This window comes from Physeter macrocephalus, chromosome 11 (assembly GCF_002837175.3).
Source record: "Physeter macrocephalus isolate SW-GA chromosome 11, ASM283717v5, whole genome shotgun sequence".
Taxonomy (NCBI): Eukaryota; Metazoa; Chordata; class Mammalia; order Artiodactyla; family Physeteridae; genus Physeter; species Physeter macrocephalus.
In genome coordinates, this window is record NC_041224.1 from 115154190 (window position 1) to 115171284 (window position 17095).

At 34.8% G+C, this 17095-nt stretch overlaps 1 protein-coding gene across 12 annotated transcripts in view; it reads left to right on the forward strand.

Moving 5' to 3' along the window:
- The window catches only part of NUBPL (NUBP iron-sulfur cluster assembly factor, mitochondrial), a 402628-nt gene that overhangs the window by 250941 nt on the left and 134592 nt on the right, over positions 1-17095 (forward strand). For 4 of the 12 annotated variants that reach the window (XR_008618647.1, XR_008618646.1, XR_008618649.1 and 1 more), the window contains exon 11: positions 7657-7948. Coding sequence is in view for 4 of the 12 variants with exons in the window: in XM_055088378.1 (XP_054944353.1) it covers positions 3385-3447 (63 nt within the window). In the remaining 8 variants the exon portion in view is untranslated. Of the gene's footprint in view, positions 1-3384; positions 6791-7656; positions 7949-13946; positions 14064-17095 lie in introns of those variants that run through there. The other 8 variants (XR_008618645.1, XR_008618643.1, XR_008618644.1 and 5 more) reach the window with 8 other exon arrangements.

Sequence of the window (17095 nt, forward strand, 5' to 3'; positions counted from 1 at the left end):
CTGGGTCGTGTGGTAGTTCTATTTTTAGTTTTTTAAGGAACCTCCATACTGTTCTCCATAGTGGCTGTATCAATTTACATTCCCACCAACAGTGCAAGAGGGTTCCCTTTTTTCCATACCCTCTCCAACATTTATTCCTTGTAGGTTCTGATGAACCTAGGGGCAGGACAGGAATAAAGATGCAAACGTAGAGAATGCACTTGAGGACAGAGAGGGGGAAGGGTAAGGCTGGGATTAAGTGAGAGAGTGGCATGGACATATATACACTACCAAATGTAAAATAGATAACTAGTGGGAAGCAGCTGCATAGCACAGGGAGATCAGCTGGTGCTTTGTGACCACCTAGAGGGGTGGGATAGGGAGGGTGGGAGGAAGACGCAAGGGGGAGGAAATATGGGGATATATGTATATGTATAGCTGATTCACTTTGTTATAAAGCAGAAACTAACACATCATTGTAAAGCAATTATACTCCAATAAAGATATTTAAAAAAAAAGATGCATGGCTGAAAATCAGCACTTTTAGATTTAAGAGAAATATTTCTTTATAAAGTATATGTTATTTCCATTTTTAAACAAAGTCTGTTGTTGTTTCTGTTAACTATAGTAGAGACTGAAACCATTTTTAGATAGAGCATTATGATTAGAATTACTTGTATTTTGGATTGACTGTTTAATATGTAATGTGGTAGAAGGAGCTGGGCTTTGGAGTCAGGCAGACCCACGTATGAATGTTCTCCAGCCTGCTGACTTTGTGACTTTGAGCAGACAACTCCAATTTCTTCATCCACATTGAACCAATGGTGTTTATTTTACATAAGTGAGATTACTTATGAGATTACTTATACTAGTACTTGGTATAGTATGTACTCATTAAAAACATATAAGGCCTTATTCATGTTTTGAGAGCTATTCTTTAAAAAAAAAAAAAGGACACAAATGAAATTTTAACAGTTTCCTGCTAAAATAAAATATAATTCAACTATTAGGGATCTAACATAGTTGTTGTTTTTTTTCAGGGATCTGACATAGGTATTCTGTTTATTGACATAGGTGTTGAGTTACAGAGGTGTGTTCAGTGTGTACAGTTTCACTTATCTGTGCGCTTAGGACCAGTGTATGTATTTAAAAAAATTTGTTAATATGTATCACCAATGAAAAAGTAGCATTCGAAAGTAGATTTATGTGTAATGTCCTTGCACTGTCAAGGTAGATCCTAAAGGTATTAAATAGAATTAGTCTCTGATTAGTTTTTAAATTATACTGATGTTTCTAGGTTAAAAACTGATAAATATTAAATATACAACTTCCAAAGAAAAGGGGTCAAGTGTATACTTATTTTTAAAAGTTAGTAGAAAATAAGTTAACATAGCTTGAATAAGAAATTAAACCAGGTCTTTTGGAGAGACCACAAAAACTTGATAAATACAATATATCAATTATTAATATTATAAATAACCAGTTGCTCCTTTTAAAGTCAAACATTTCTGACTATAATCATTGGATTTTTTCCAAGAAGTAGAGCCAAACTATAAGATTTAAAGTAGTAACGTGAAACATATATTTTATGTTTCAGCAGTGAAACAAGTAGCATGGCAATATACATACAGACAACATACACTTAAAGGTTTGTCATTATTGTAATTAGTATCATTTAAAATTTTCATAATGAACAATTTTCCAACATGTTGATTGAGAGATAACAGACATGACTGGCTTTTTTCACCACCCCCCAGGGGGGAAATATAAGTAACCTTTTTTTTTTTTTAACATATATATGTATCTATTCTTTTTCAAATTCTTTTCAGAATATTGAGCAGCATTCCTTGTGCTATACAGTAGCTCCTTGTTTATATGTATATGTATACATACATATGTATCCACAGATACAGGTACATATACACACACAAATATGTGTGTGTATATGCATTTTTTTGTTCTTTCTTTATGATCTTAATATGTGGCAAATACTTGTTTCTGATGTGAGTTACAAATATGGGTTTCTCTTTGTGGCACAAGATTTTATATATATATATATATAATTATATATTACATCAAAATTCTTTTGTTTTTCAAATTGCTGATTTCTTAATACATTATATCAACTTCATAATGTAAATACAGAGAGGTCTATATTAAAATATTTCCCCAAATGGAGGAAATATTTACTTTCAAGCATAGTTTTAAAAAATCAAGATGTGTGAAACACAGTTAAGCGCTTCATCAAGTCAGGGTAAAGAAGACTCAAACAGTCCTTTTACCATGCAGAGTCAGGGAGCTGGTCAGCCTGGGTTCAGAGCCCAGCTCATCTCACACTAGCTGTGATGCTGTGGACAAGACTCTTCACCTTTCACCGTCTTGGTTTCCTTGTCTATAAAGTGGGAATAGTGACAGAATTTACCCCTTAGGGTAACTTGAGGATAGATGAAATAATACTTGGCAGATATTAAGTACTCAAGTAAATTTTAGCTATTACCATTACTTCCTGTAGTAGCAGTAGTAGTAGCAGTAGTATTAGCAGCAGCAGCAGCAGCAGCAGCAGTAGTAGTAGTAGTAGTAGAAGTAGTAGTAGTAGAAGTAGTAGTAGAAGTAGTATGTATACAACGGTAAATATATAAAGGTATAAATTTCTGGTTCTAGAAAACCTTACTATTGTCTTACAGTTACTTTTTATAGATAAGAGAGGAGAAATAAGTAGTATTTACATTTCAATTGTTTAAAACTTTAAAATGCAAATGCCATGACCATTGTTCTAACTGGACTGTGCAGGCATTAGGTTAGTTGTGGCCCACTTAGCGCCTGGGAGCTGCTTTTCGTGTTCTGTTGTACTGGGGTCCCAGAGATGAAGAGTATGACAACTGATTCCAGGAATTCTTGCGTGGTACTTAAATCTCACCAAAAGGAGGAGCCTAGGGGTGCTTGGTGCTGGTATTAGACACCATTGTCAGAGAGAATAAGGAAAATGCTTTCTGAAGATAAACATAGGGTGGTAATAGATAGCCTTTTCAAAAATGACTAATAGCCCTTATGCCAAAGAAGTTTGGCAGTATCTAACTCAAGATATCAATTTGTCAGAAGAGGAAGGTGTAAGTTTTCTGCAGCTAGACTGGGTTGCTAGTTTGCTGACATGGGAGTTAGAGTTTGAAAAACAGTAATTGCTGCTACTAAATATTTTTTTCAGAAAGTCACCTTCCAAATAATCTAAACCCCTTTCTCCCCTGCCCTACATGCAGTGTTCACAGCAGTATCTTCTAACTATTGAGTTTCCTCATCTCATTCAGCCTTTCTACTATTCAATTCAGAGACAGCCATGGCAAACAGTTTGTGAGTCATTTGATGTCTACTAGGGAGAAATATAGAACAAACAAATCTGTTCTTTTCCAGGCCAAAGCCTACCTAAGGATTGCTACCGAAGTGGTAAGAAGATTGCCACCACCTCCAGAGTGATTCCCCAAGTGTCTTGGAAATCCGCCTGTTGCTTGACAGTAAGACCTTTGGAAATCAGCAGTGTGGTGGTGAAATCTACAGAAATAATAGCAATCATAGTTGTTTTCTTGTATTTCTAAAGAAATAATGTCTTGTCTTCAAATTTGATTTGCTAAACAATGACTTAACAAATAAAGTTTTTACATACTGATGCTTACTGCTACATTTAGGAATTGTTTTTTGCAAGCTGTTGTGTACCAGCATCACAGAACTGCATTTTATTTTATTGAACTACCCCTTAAGGAATCACGAGTTTATATTACAAGCCCAACCTTCAGTTCAGGAGAGAACTGTGCTCTTTTTGCCCGACTACAGAGTTAAAGAAATTACTGAATGTGAGTATGGATGTTAAGTGTGACATCTCTCCATCAGGCAGTTTGGTCTGGGTTTGAATCTTGCCTCTAGTACTATCTTGGACACATTCTTGTTCCAGATAAACCTCTACTTCTTAATCTGGACTAGACTCTCCCCTAGACTGAATAAATCTCAATCTCCATAGGTGGAGTCTGGACATGTGTGTTTTTAACAAGATCATAATGATTCTGATTATGATGGCAATACTAATAATAATAACTAACTTTTATCAAGTGTTTTCTCGTATCCTTATAGTTAATCTTTCATTCATATGAGTGGGGTACTGTTGTTATTTCCTCTTTACAAATGGGGAAACTGAGATATGGGAAAGTTAACTGTCTTCCTGAAGGTTACTGTCTAGCAATTGGAGGTTTGAACTTGGGCAGTTGGATACTGGATCCTTCCTTTTGTACACCAAAGGGCATTTGTTTATTTCAAGAGGAATAGGATTATAGTATTCAGAATTTCCTCAAACTTATTTGACCATGAACTCTCCCAACCTCCCCTTTAGGAGCATTTCTTGGAGTTCATATTTCAAAGAATACACCTTGAAAAGCATCTTGTCTGGTTGAGGCTGAGAGAGAGAGAGAGAGAGTCAGTCAAGGGCTTCCCAAGGTTATAATGCTGCAAGTACTGGTAAGAGTCATTAGTTAATCCTCACTCACAAGGAGGTGGTCTGTGACCTTTGGCAAATGCCTGAGTTCCTTTGCTCTGTAGTTAAGCAGCCAGAAAATTAGGTAAAGAGTTTCATGTCATTATAAACATGTTTTTGCACACTTATGCTCACATGAAAAACTGTGCATGGATGTTTATAGCAGCTTTATTTGTAATAACCAAAACAACCCAGAGTTTTCCAATGGGTGAATGGTTAGAAAAACTGTGGTATATCCATACCATGGAATACTACTCAGTGATTAAAAAAAAGAACAAACTATGGATACATGCAACAACCTGGATAAATTCCAGATAATTAGGCTGAATGAAAAAGCTAATCCGAAAAGGTTTTGTGCCATATGATTCAATTTATAAAACATTCTTGAAATGACAAAATTATAGAAATGGAGAACAGATTAGTGGTTTCCAGGGATTAAGGAGGGCATTGGTGATGGGGGAGGGAATTGTGTTTGTGGCTATACAAAGGCAACATCAGAAATCCTTGTGAGGATGGAAATGCTCTGTGTCATGACCTATGGATGTCAGTATCTTGGTTGTGAAATTGTGCAACAGCTTTGCAAGATGTTACCATTGGAGGAAATTGGGTAAAGGGCACAATGGAATCTCTCTGTATCATTTCTTACAGCTGCATGTGAAGCTACAATTATCTCAGAATAAAAATAAGAGTATAATTTTAAAAAGCAAACTTGCGCTGCTGTGTCTGAACTGAAATCTCCTGGACCAAATTATCCATGCTAATTAAAATCATGAATAAAAGTATTTGTGGACACACAGTAATCATCATTCATCACTCTGAAAAGGAAGTAACTTTAAGTTGTAGACATGTATTTGTATTTTATTGTCTTTTTGGAAGAAGGCCAATGTAGATAATCATTGAGTATTTCTAAATACGAAAAAGCAAGTAACTGAACCAAGCTTAACTTGACCTGGAAAAAGAATAATTTAAATAAGCTCCAGAGGTGCTTAAAGTTGTGTACCAGAATTTAATACATCTCATGGAGAAACGGGAAAGATAGACTTCACTCATAAATATACAACTTAGCGAAGATTCACATATATAATCACCTGCTCCCTTCTCCCTCACTTACTAGTCTCTGCAGATGCTTCCAGGAAAGCCACTGAAAAAAATTGTGGTTGGGGTTTATACCCAGGTTTAAAAGTGGAGGAGGGGAAAGTAGGTTTAAGAGCAAGAATGAAGCTTATTCTAAAATTTTTGCCCCTGGTAGTCTTTGCTAAGCTTCAGAGAGCTGACTTCAAATAGACTATCAAGTATAGCTAGTCTGCCTGTTGCTAGGGGTAATATTTATTCCTCATTCTTCACATTCCCACAGAGTGTAGAGAATTTCCATTCCCCTGTCCAGGAGGGAAAGGCAAGCTCCCCCACTCACTCCATCCTGGGGAAAGGAGTGACTCATGGGCAAATTTCTTTATATCTGTGTTTCTTTGATTTCAGCCAAATCCTGAGCTTTCTGAGGTAGGCTATAGGAAAACCTGAAGCTGTCCACCTCTACCTTGGACTTGGGTGAGCAAGTCCATCTAATTTAGAGGTAGGGTATTTGGTAGCCCATTGTGGTCACATACCCTCTAATCCAGCTTTTTGTCAGTAATAAAGCTAATTTTTTTTTTGAACCATTATCTGGATTCTATGTCTCTCAGTTCCAAACAGGGGAAGAATCCCCCCAGCCAGACTCCAAGGAAACACAAAATACCTTTCTAGAATCCTATAAAGTTAGAACTGAAGAATATATTTCAGATAAGTCCACCACTCTATTTGAAGCACCTCTAGTAAAAAAATAAGTTCATTAATGGCCAGAAGTTTTTTTGGGGGGGAGGAGGGAGAGTGAAGGGAGGTTATTATGATGTATACTACATATGCAGTAAAGCACAGAAGACATAAATATACAGGTCAATTAATTATGTACAAAGTGAACACCCATGTAACTACCAGCTAGGTTAGGGAGTAGACCACAACAAGCATCCCCAAAGCCCCCATTGTTTTCCTTCACAATGACTCTCCTCTTCTTCCCTTACAAAGTTAACAACAAACTGATGTTTTAGCACCTAAGTCTGTACCCTTAAATATTATAGTTTTGACTATTTTTTTGAAATTTATATTAAATGGAACTATACAGTATTTTGCTCTATATTAACTGCTTTTATTTTGCTGTATACTGACTGCTTTTGTTCTGTATTATATTTCTGAGATACATGTCTATTGTTGCATATAGCTATGATTAATTCATATCCTTTGCTGTAGAGAATCCCATTGTTTGAATAAACAACTTACCATTCCACTGTCTAAATGGATATTTGCATTGATTCCAGTGTTTTACTATTACAAATAATGCTGCTCTGAACGTTCTTGTATATATTTTCTTGGTGGTCATGTGCTTGAATTTCTGGGAGTGGAATTTCTGGTAGTTGTTTAGTGGTATCTCATTGTGGTTTTAACTTGCATTTCCCTGATTACAAATGAAGTTGAGCACCTTTACATACAGTTATTGGTTAATTAAATATCTTCTTGTGTGCAGTACCATTCAAATTTCTTGCCCATTTTTCTAACGTGTTGTTGGAGCATGTATATATTCTATATTGTTGATATGAATCCTTGTCAGTTCTATGTGTTGCAGATATCTTTCCCCCTCCATGACTTGCCTTTCACTCTCTTAATGGTATCTTTTGATAAACAAAGGATCTTAATCTTAGTGTATTCAAATTTATCATTATTTTCCTTTATGATTGTTGATTTTTTTTATATATACCTCAAAGTCATGAAGATATTACCCTGTATTAACTTGTAGAAGTGATTGAGTAGTTTTGCCTTTTACATTTTGTTCTACTGTCCATGTGGAATTGGCCTTTTGGTTATTAGGTAAGGTGGGTGTAAGTTTCTCGCCAGGTGAACATCTAATTGTCGCTTGTGAGACTGTGTTTCCCTCCACTATTCTGCAGTATGCCACCTCTGTTGTAAATTAAGTGTTTGTGTTTCTGTGGGTCTGTTTCTGGGCTTTGTATTCTTTTCCATTGGTGTATTTGTCTGTCTTTGCACCAATAACTCACTGTCTTGTTTATCATCACCTTGATGTTCTTCAAGAATATTTTGGCAATTCTTGATTTTTTGCATTTCCATATAAATTTTAGGGCCAACTTGTGAAGTTCAAAAACAACAACAACAAAGTACTGGAGAGTTTCAATTTTGCTTAAGATGGAGAAGACTGGAAAGAACATCGTACCCACCCTTACAATAAGAAAAAACTGTATGATCTACAAAATCATAACTTTTAATTAAACTGACCAGAGAACCTAAGTTACAGTGCAACGTAGTAGCCTGAAATGTAAGGAAAGACAGAGCCCTCCAAGGAGAGACAGGATGTAAAGATTTCCCCACCTTTGGCAGAGCACAGACGAAAGACATCAAGCTCCCTACAAACAGGTAAGACAAATTCAGTGAAAAATTTTTTAACACATTGCTAAAAGTTGAGTGTGGATAACAGGAGAATCTAGAACCCCTGGAAGCTACTAACAGAAGGGGAGTTTACACCCACCTATAGACTTTTCTCTGTGGACTTCACTGGGTACCTAAGAGAAGATTTGAGCATGGGGTAGGGTATTGAAAAAAGCCTTTCTTAGTGTATAGGCCAGGAGGAGGAGAGCAGTTGCTTCTGTGAGAAAAACAGAGCCCTGCCTGACCTCCCTTCCCTGTGGAACAAATACTGTAAGTCACTGGGGGAGGGCAACACATCTTGTTGTCATCAGATGAAGACCCATTATGACTGGGGAGAGGAAACAGAAAAACCCCTCTATTCCTAGGGGAATAGGAAGAAAAAGACATCCTGGCCCCAGGGACCATTAAAAATATCCTATCCTTGAGGAGGAGGAGGACCACCAAGAAAGCCCAATGACCAAGGCTCAGGGACACAGGACTTGCCCAAAACTGAGGCTGAGCCAGGACAACTAAGAACCCACTGCCCCACAGCAAGCTAGCAAGCACTAAGTATCAAGCAACAGCAGTCTACTATTGGAGGAGGGAGCAAAAATGTGAACAGAGAAGGTCAAAAGCTAAAGGTAGAGCAGGAACAATAAGAAAAAATCCTTTGGCAACCCCATCCTTCAATTTAAGCACAAGGTAATACCAGAGAGATCTGAAGCCAGTGGTACACTTTAACCATAACAACAACAAAACCTAAATAAGATCAACTCCTGATGAAATTGACTCAGTGCTGCACCTTAAGTTTCTAGCAACATAAGAGGCATGCCCATTTTCAGCTATAAATGCTATTTACCTTAGTCTTTACTGTCCTACTCGTGATAACTAGTATTTAATGAAAGAATTATAAAACATAAAAAGCAAGAAAAATAAACCCCCTACTTGATAGACAAAACATTTAACAGAACCAGACACAGAGATGACTCAGATGTTGGTACTATCAAATAAGGACTTTTAAATGGCTAATAGTATGTTAAAGGGGCTAATGGAAAAAGTGAACAACAAGCTTGATTAGATGAGGAATTTCACAGAGAGACGGAAACTATAAGAACAAGTAAAATAGAAATGCTAGAAATTTTAAAACACAGTAACAGGGAAGAAGAATACCTTTGGGCTCGTTAGTAAACTTGACACAAATGAAGAAAGTGTTGATGAACTTGGAAGATAGGTAAACAGGAAGTACCCAGATTGAAGTACAAAGAGTATAAACAGTTTAAAACACGAATACACACAAATAAGAGCTGAGGATAAATTGTATCTCATAAGGAGTAGAGGAAGAGAGGGACCTTGGGACAGAAAAAATATTTAAAGAGATAACTGCTAAGAATTCTCTAAATAAAATAAAATTTATTAAACTAGGGAATTAACGAAACTCAGGAAGTTCCAAGTGGGATTTTAAAAACCTAGATATATCATATTAAAACTGCTGGAAAAACAAGGATGAGAAAATCTCAAAGGCAGTCAGTGAAAACAATTCACACTTTTTTCAGACAAGAGCTAAGAGAATTCATTAATAGCAGACTTTACTACAGTAAATGCTATATAGGAAGTTCTTCAAGCAGAAGGAATAGAATACCAGATAGAAATTTTGATCTGTACAAAGAAATGAAGATCTCTGAAAATGGTTAAAAATAAATATAAAAAAATACTTATTGACTTGTTTCTGATCATTCTAAAAGACAGTTGACTGCCTACTACTACTAACATTTTTTAAAATGAGGTTAAATAATAAGCCAGTAGTAGAGATAAAATGGAATCCTAAGTACATAATCCAAAAGCAAGCAGAAATCGAAGTATAAAAGGAATGAAGAACAGTTAGAATGAATAGAAAACAGCTAGCAAGATGAGGATTTTAATCCAAACATATTGATAATTACAATGAATATAAATGTTCAAAACAGACTAATCAGAGATTGTCAGAGTGAATAGAAGAGCGAGACCCAACTCTATACTGTCTAAAAAAAATTCATTCTAAATATAAAGACACAAATAGATTAAAAGGAGTAGATAGAAAAGATATACAGTGGGAACATTCATCAGAAGAAAGGTGGAGTGGCTATAGTAGTATCAGGTATGGCAGATTTCAGAATAAGGAACATTACCAGGAATGAAGAAGGATGCTCACTAAAAAAGAAATAACTTTAATGTCATAAATCACCAAAGGAAATGTATGTTGTAGTTGTAAATTGACAAAGTAAACTCCAGTCCCACATGCCATCACTGGCAAAATCTACCCAACATTTAAAGAAGGAATAATGCCAGTTCTACACGAACTCTTCCAAAAAATAGAAGAGGAGGGAGCACTTCCAACTCATTTTTTGAAGCCAGTATTATCCTGATACCCAAACCAGACAAAGACAGTACAAGAAAATCACAAATACTCCTCGTGGGCATAGATACAAAAATCCTCAGCAAAATATTATTTAATTGAATCCAGCATTATATAGAAAGGGTAATGCATTGTGACCAAGGGGGTCATTTTCCTGGGAATGCAAGGTTGGCTCAACATTTGAAAATCAATCAGTGTAAACAGCAGATTAAAGAAAAAAAGAAACTGAAGAAGGACAGACCAAGGAAGAAGCACCATATGTTTCTCTAAAAGATGTAGAAAAAGCGTATGACAAAATTAAACATTTAGGATAAAAATTCTTAGCAATGTGGGAATAAAACACAACTTTTTCACTCTTATAGAAGGCATCTACAAAAAATTTGCGCTTAACATCTTAACTAATGGTGAAAGGCTGCTTTCCTCCTAAGAAAGGGAACAGGGCAAGGTTCTCCAGGCTCACCACTTTTTTTCAGTATTGTACTGGAGGTCATATCAGTGCAATAGAAAAAGAAATAAAAGCATACATATTGGAAAGGAAGCAATAAAGCTGTGTCTTTTCACAAGTAACATGATTGTCTATGGAGAAAATCTCCCCAAATAGACACAAAAGTAACTAGAACTAATAAGTAAATTTAGTAGAGTTGTAGTATCCAAAGTCAATATACAAAAATGAATTTTATTTTTATATATAAGCAGTGAACAATTGGAATTTGAAATGAAAATAGTACAATTTATAATAACACAAAACATGTAATATTTAAGTAGAAATCTAATAAGATATGTGCAAGATCTGCTGTGCTGACTTACAAAACACTAATGAAAGAAATCAAAGAAAACTTAAATAAATGGTGGGAGATATCATGTTTATTGTTTGGAAGACTCAGTATTGTTAAGATATCTATTCTCCCCAAATCGATCTATATCCAATGCAATCCCAATCAAAATCCCAGGAGACTCGTTTGTTGAAACTGACGACTTGAGTCTAAAATTTATATGGGACTAAGAGGGTCTAGGAGAGCCAAAACAGTTTCCAAAAAAGAAAATTAAAGGACTTACACTACTTGATTTAAGATTTATAAAGCTACAGTAATCAAGACAGTGTGGTATTGGTGTAAGATAGATCCATGGAACAGAATAGAGTGTTCAGAAATAGACATATACAGATATGACAACTTGATTTTCAAGAAAAGTACCAAGGCAATTCAATGAGGAATAGATCATCTTTTCAGCAATTGTGGTCAGTTAGACATCTTTTTACAAAGAAATGAACCTTGCCTTGTACCTTACACATCTACAAAAATAAAATCAAAATGGATCATATACCTAAATGTAAAATCTAAAGCTATGAAACTTCTAAAAGGAAAACATAGGAGAAAAATCTTCATGATCTTGAGTTAGGCAAAGATTGCTTAATTAGGGCACAGAAAATCACTATAAATCTATAAAAGAAAAAGTTAATAAATTGTACTTCAGAAATTTAAAACAGCTGTTGGTAATTAAGAAAATTAAAAGGAAATTTACAGACTGGGAGAAAATATTTGTAAAACATATCTGACAAAGAATTTGTATCTAAACTATATAAAGAACGCTTACAACCCATTAATAAGAAGACAAAAACTCCAATTTTAAAATGGGCAAATAATGTGACTAGGGACTTTACCAAAGAAGATATACCATTGAAAAGTAGCATGAAAAATACTCAACACCTTTAGTCATTAGGGAAATGCAAACAAAACAAAACAAAAAACCCACAATGAGATACCACTACACAGTTACAGAAATGGCTACAACGAAAAAGACTGACCACACCAAGTGTCGATGATGATGTGAATCCACTGGAACTTTCATACACTGTTGGTGGGAATGTAAAATAGTACATTTACATTTGGAAGACAGTCTGGCACATTCTTAAAAAGTTTAAGATGCACTTACCATACACTCGAACTCTTCTGCTCCTAGATATTTATCCAAGAGAAACAAATATATATCCACATGAAGACTTACATACAAATATTCCTAGTGGCTTTATTTTATATTATCCAAATGCTGGAAAGAACTCACATGTCCACCAAGAGGTGAATGGATAAACCAAATTGTCTGTAACTATGCAATAGAATACTTCTTAGCAATAAAGTGGAATGAATTATTAAATCTTAAAATGAATTATTAAATCTTGAGAGTGAATTATTAAAATGAATTATTAACTGAAAATAATAGTGCTGAATGAATGAGGCAGACAAAAAGGGTACAACCTGTGTAATTCTATGTATACACAATTATAGAAAATGCATACTTTACTAGACAAAGTGGATCAGTGGTTGCCTGGAGATGGGTACTGGGAGAGAAAGGGTATGGAGAGATAGATTAAAAAGGAAATGAGGAAACTTTGGGAAGTAATGGAACGGTCATTAACTTGATGATGGTGAAGTTTTCACAGGTATATACCTAGATCAAAACTCATCAAGTTGTGCACTTTAAATATGTTCAGTTTATTGTGTATCAGTTATACTTCAATAAGGTTATTAAAAAAAGAATGATGTATTCATGAATTACTTTCTGATATTGGATTGTACTTTCCAGAATAGTATTTTTATAAGAAGATAACTCTTTTTAAATGCCTGAAATGTCATAGTTTCCATGTGTAGTTGTTTTCAAATCCCTTTTTCAAAGTCTCTCTTTGTTTTTTTAACTAAAGATACTTTTTTGAACAACTAGATGAGCATTGTCTCTTCCTTCTGCCAGTCTGAGTGACTACTGATGTTTGGAGTTCAGAAGGAAACTTGAAGCATAATCAGTTCAATTATTTGCTTTCTTTTCTTACTTTTGCCATGTCTGCTTGTATGACCTGAAGCAGCAAATTGTTTTCACATTTAAAGCTATTTTAAAATAATTTGGCTTAAAGTCTATATAGAGTATAGTATAGAATTTGGTCATAGACCACTTTTCTAATCAGAAACTCTTATTTGAATAATAACATTTAAACCCCATCTTCAGTTTAAAGTATATCAATGCTTTGAAAACCTTGTTAAAGTCTGAAATTAGATGGCCTATATAAATATCGATGTGCCATACTTTCAACTTATTAATTGAAAAGTAGCTGAATTTTATTCCCAGGAATGTCAGGTTTATAACAACAGATAACTTGATTAATACATAAAGGATGTTTAAAACAAAAGAATATCCTTTAATTTAAAAAAAAGACAAAAAGTGGTTGTGTTTTTGAAGAATTTTGCAAACTACTTTCCTACTCTTTATTATTTTTAATCTTTTGTAGATATTTTAAAGTTCTGTAGTTGTTATTTTTGTTTTAGCTCATTTATACTCCATGCCTTTAGTAATTTTAATACTGTAGGTTAGTTTGGATCTCTACAATAACATCAGTTGTGTTTTACAAATTGAATGTATCAAGCAATAATGATTTTTTTTGTTATTTATTTTGAAATATAAGATAGGAACAATAAATTATCTTTAACTGTATCTGTTTCAAGCATAAAAAAACATTTTGTAGAATATGGGTGTTGCAGCTGTTGAACTGTTGTTTAAACATTATTTCTCACACTGTGCCTAATGGATTTAATTATGGTTCTCACACTTGTTTCTTTATCATCTCTTCAGATGGAGGACTATACAGATACATTGTAAACCACCATGAGAATGTGTTATTTGGCTGTCTTTGCGGATGAAAGTATTTTCTAATTATGTTGTAAAAGTTCCTTGCAAATAAATTCCATTAATTACTGGCTTTCTCTTGTAGTTCACTAATCTAGTTACTCACCGAGATCAAGTACAAAAGAAAGCCAACATATTCAAACTAAAAGGCCTTATTGTGACTGGACCCCAAGGTCAACAATAGTGATTAGTCTAAAATCCATTTAACATTGAGAAGAACCAATCAAAAATATTTCTTCAACTGTTTCCCAGCCCATACTTGTCCATAGGGAGCTTCTACTTTAATTGAGGACGCTAAACTATCACAAAGTAAATGTTAAAATGAATAAGAGCCAAACTTTAAGTACATTAGTAGTTTTAGGGAAATGGGTTGGAGAAAGAAGATCTGGAATCAGGTTTGAAGAATAGGGGGTTAAATAGGAGGAAATAATATGAGCAAAAAAATGGGTGTAAGTGGGCGGAATATAGTGTCTCCTGGGGAGCTGTGGGAAAACTAGCCTACTTAGAGATGTAGTTTCTTATTTGGATGTCATGGGTAATAGGATAATAGGATGGGAAAAACTGATCAGATTATAGAGGGCCTTGAATGACGTGAAGTGCAGTTCGACCTTGACACAACAAGCAGTCATAAGATTTTAAAAATATATTTTTATCTACAATACATGCCTTCCAGACAAAATTTTAAAGGTATAAAAAGACATTCCATGAAAAATAATTCTCCCTTTTAATAGAGCCTAACAAACTGATTTCAACATTTACATGAAGAGTAAAGATCCAAGAATACCTAAGAAACTCCTGAAGAAGAAGAAAAATAAACAGGAAGACGAGGAGGCCAACTTGTCCTACCAGATATCAAGACACTATAAACTGACAGTAATTAAGATAGTGTTAATAAAAGATAGAAAATTGACAAATAGAGAACCTAGAAACAGTGTGTGCATATTTGAATATTTGATTTACAACAAAATGAGTATTGCAGATCATTGGGGAAACAGTGCTGGGACAGAAAAAATTGGATCCCTACCTTATGCCATATAAAAATCAATTTTAAAAGTAAAAATTTAAAATTTTGCAGAAAATATAGGACTCTGTGACCTTAGGAGTGAAGAATCTCTTAAATACAAAAGGTACTAATCAAAAAAGAAAAGATTGATAAATTTGGCATTACATTAAAATTAAGAATGTCTCTTTGGTAAAGGACATCATATAGAAATTGAGATAAATTGTAAACTGAGGGAACATATTGCAGCGCCTATAACTAGTTATTCCTAAGAATTCAAGAATTCTTACAAATCAGTACGAAAATTTAAAAAGGATAGCTTAATTGAAAACTAGGCAATAGAAACAAAACAGGCATTTCACAGAAGAGAAAACATGAATGGCCAGTAAACATAAGAGAGCAGCTCAGTCCCAGTAGTAATCAGGAAAATGCAAATCAAAACCAATGAGAGGCCACTTATACTCACTGGATTGTAAAAATTAAGAAGCCTTATAAACCAAGTATTAGAAGGGACATATCCTAGACATTGGTGGTAAAACGGTAAACAACCACTTTGAAGAACACTTTGTTATAATATTACAGTCACATAACCTACTACTCTGTTCTTGGTATTTCCTAGAGGATTTCTTGCACATGTGCACCAGAAGACATATAAGAGTGTTCATAGCAGCACTGTTCGGAGTAGCAAAAACCTGAAAATAACCCAAACGTCTGGCAATAGAAGAATGGATAAATTCATTGTAGTGTAGTCACACAGTAGAATATTCTGCAGCAGTGATATTGAATGAACTACAGCTACTTTTTAAAAATGGATGGATCTGAGAAACAATGTGCAAAAATGGCAAGTTACAGAAGACTATTTACAGTATGGAGATCCTATCTCAGCAACACCTTTGCAAAGACATAAAGCTCAAAAACAAACAAAACCAACTAATTTCTGATTTAGCCATATAAACATATGATAAAATTTTCTTAGAAACTCATAGGAATGATAAACATTAAAATCAGGGAAGAGTTACTTTTAGGGTGAAAGACAGGGGAGTGAGGCATGAAAGGAACACAAAGGTAAATACAGTGTTGGTAAACTAGTTTGTTTTTTTTTTAACTTGGGAGGATGGGTGGAGTCACTGATATTGTTTTGTTTCTTGTACATATTCACTTGTACATATTCTTTTGTGTGTATGATGTAACCTTAAAAATATCATTTGTAGAAAAAAATGTATTTCCTCCTTCTACTCAGTCAACCACCCATTTCCCTTCCACAGAGCCTTGTTAAATAAATTGTGGAACACCCCTATAGCGGAGTATCATGCAGCTTTTGAAAGAGGATAAAGCACCTCCATATGTTCTGAAATGGGATGATCCCTGGGTTATGTTGTTAAAAGAAAAAGTGTACGTGGAAAGCTACAACCTGCATTAAAACATACACACATGCATATGTGTTTGTGCATGCATGTGTCAGCTATCTCAGTCAGGTAACGAAGAAACTGGCTCTCATAAGTTCTTGACTCTGGAAGTGACTTATGGAAGCCATATTTTTAAAAGGTTGATCCAGCCACATGTAGGAAATGAGGGCCGTGGTGATGGGCTGGGGGTACGAGGGAGGGGAATTCAGTAACAAAATTGGGAAAATAGGGAGACCAGCTGGAAAACCATCACAGGAAGAGCGCCCTAAGGGAACCAGGGCTGGAGAAGGGTGATGGAAGAGCATGAGGAAGTGAAATGTGTATTTTGGCACCGTAAATGATTTAGCAGTTCATTCTGCCTAGTTGCTGTTGCCAAAATCCAACAGTCTAAAAAGTCATGTGAAACTACATTTTTAATCTATTGAATGCAACTTATTTTATTATCCTATTTATGACCTGTTAAATTCAAGGTGTGGTCATGGAATGTCACAGTCCAAATAGATGATCTTAAGAAGATTTTATGGAATCACCTTTTACATTAAAGCCACAGAGGGAGAAATCTCTACAAAGTCTGAAGTTCTTCCTGATTTACTCTGTATAAACTATATTTTGATCTTTCATCCTGAGAAGGACTTAATTGATAAGTCTATGGTGGGATTATACAAATGTTTGCCTACTAATGTGCCCTT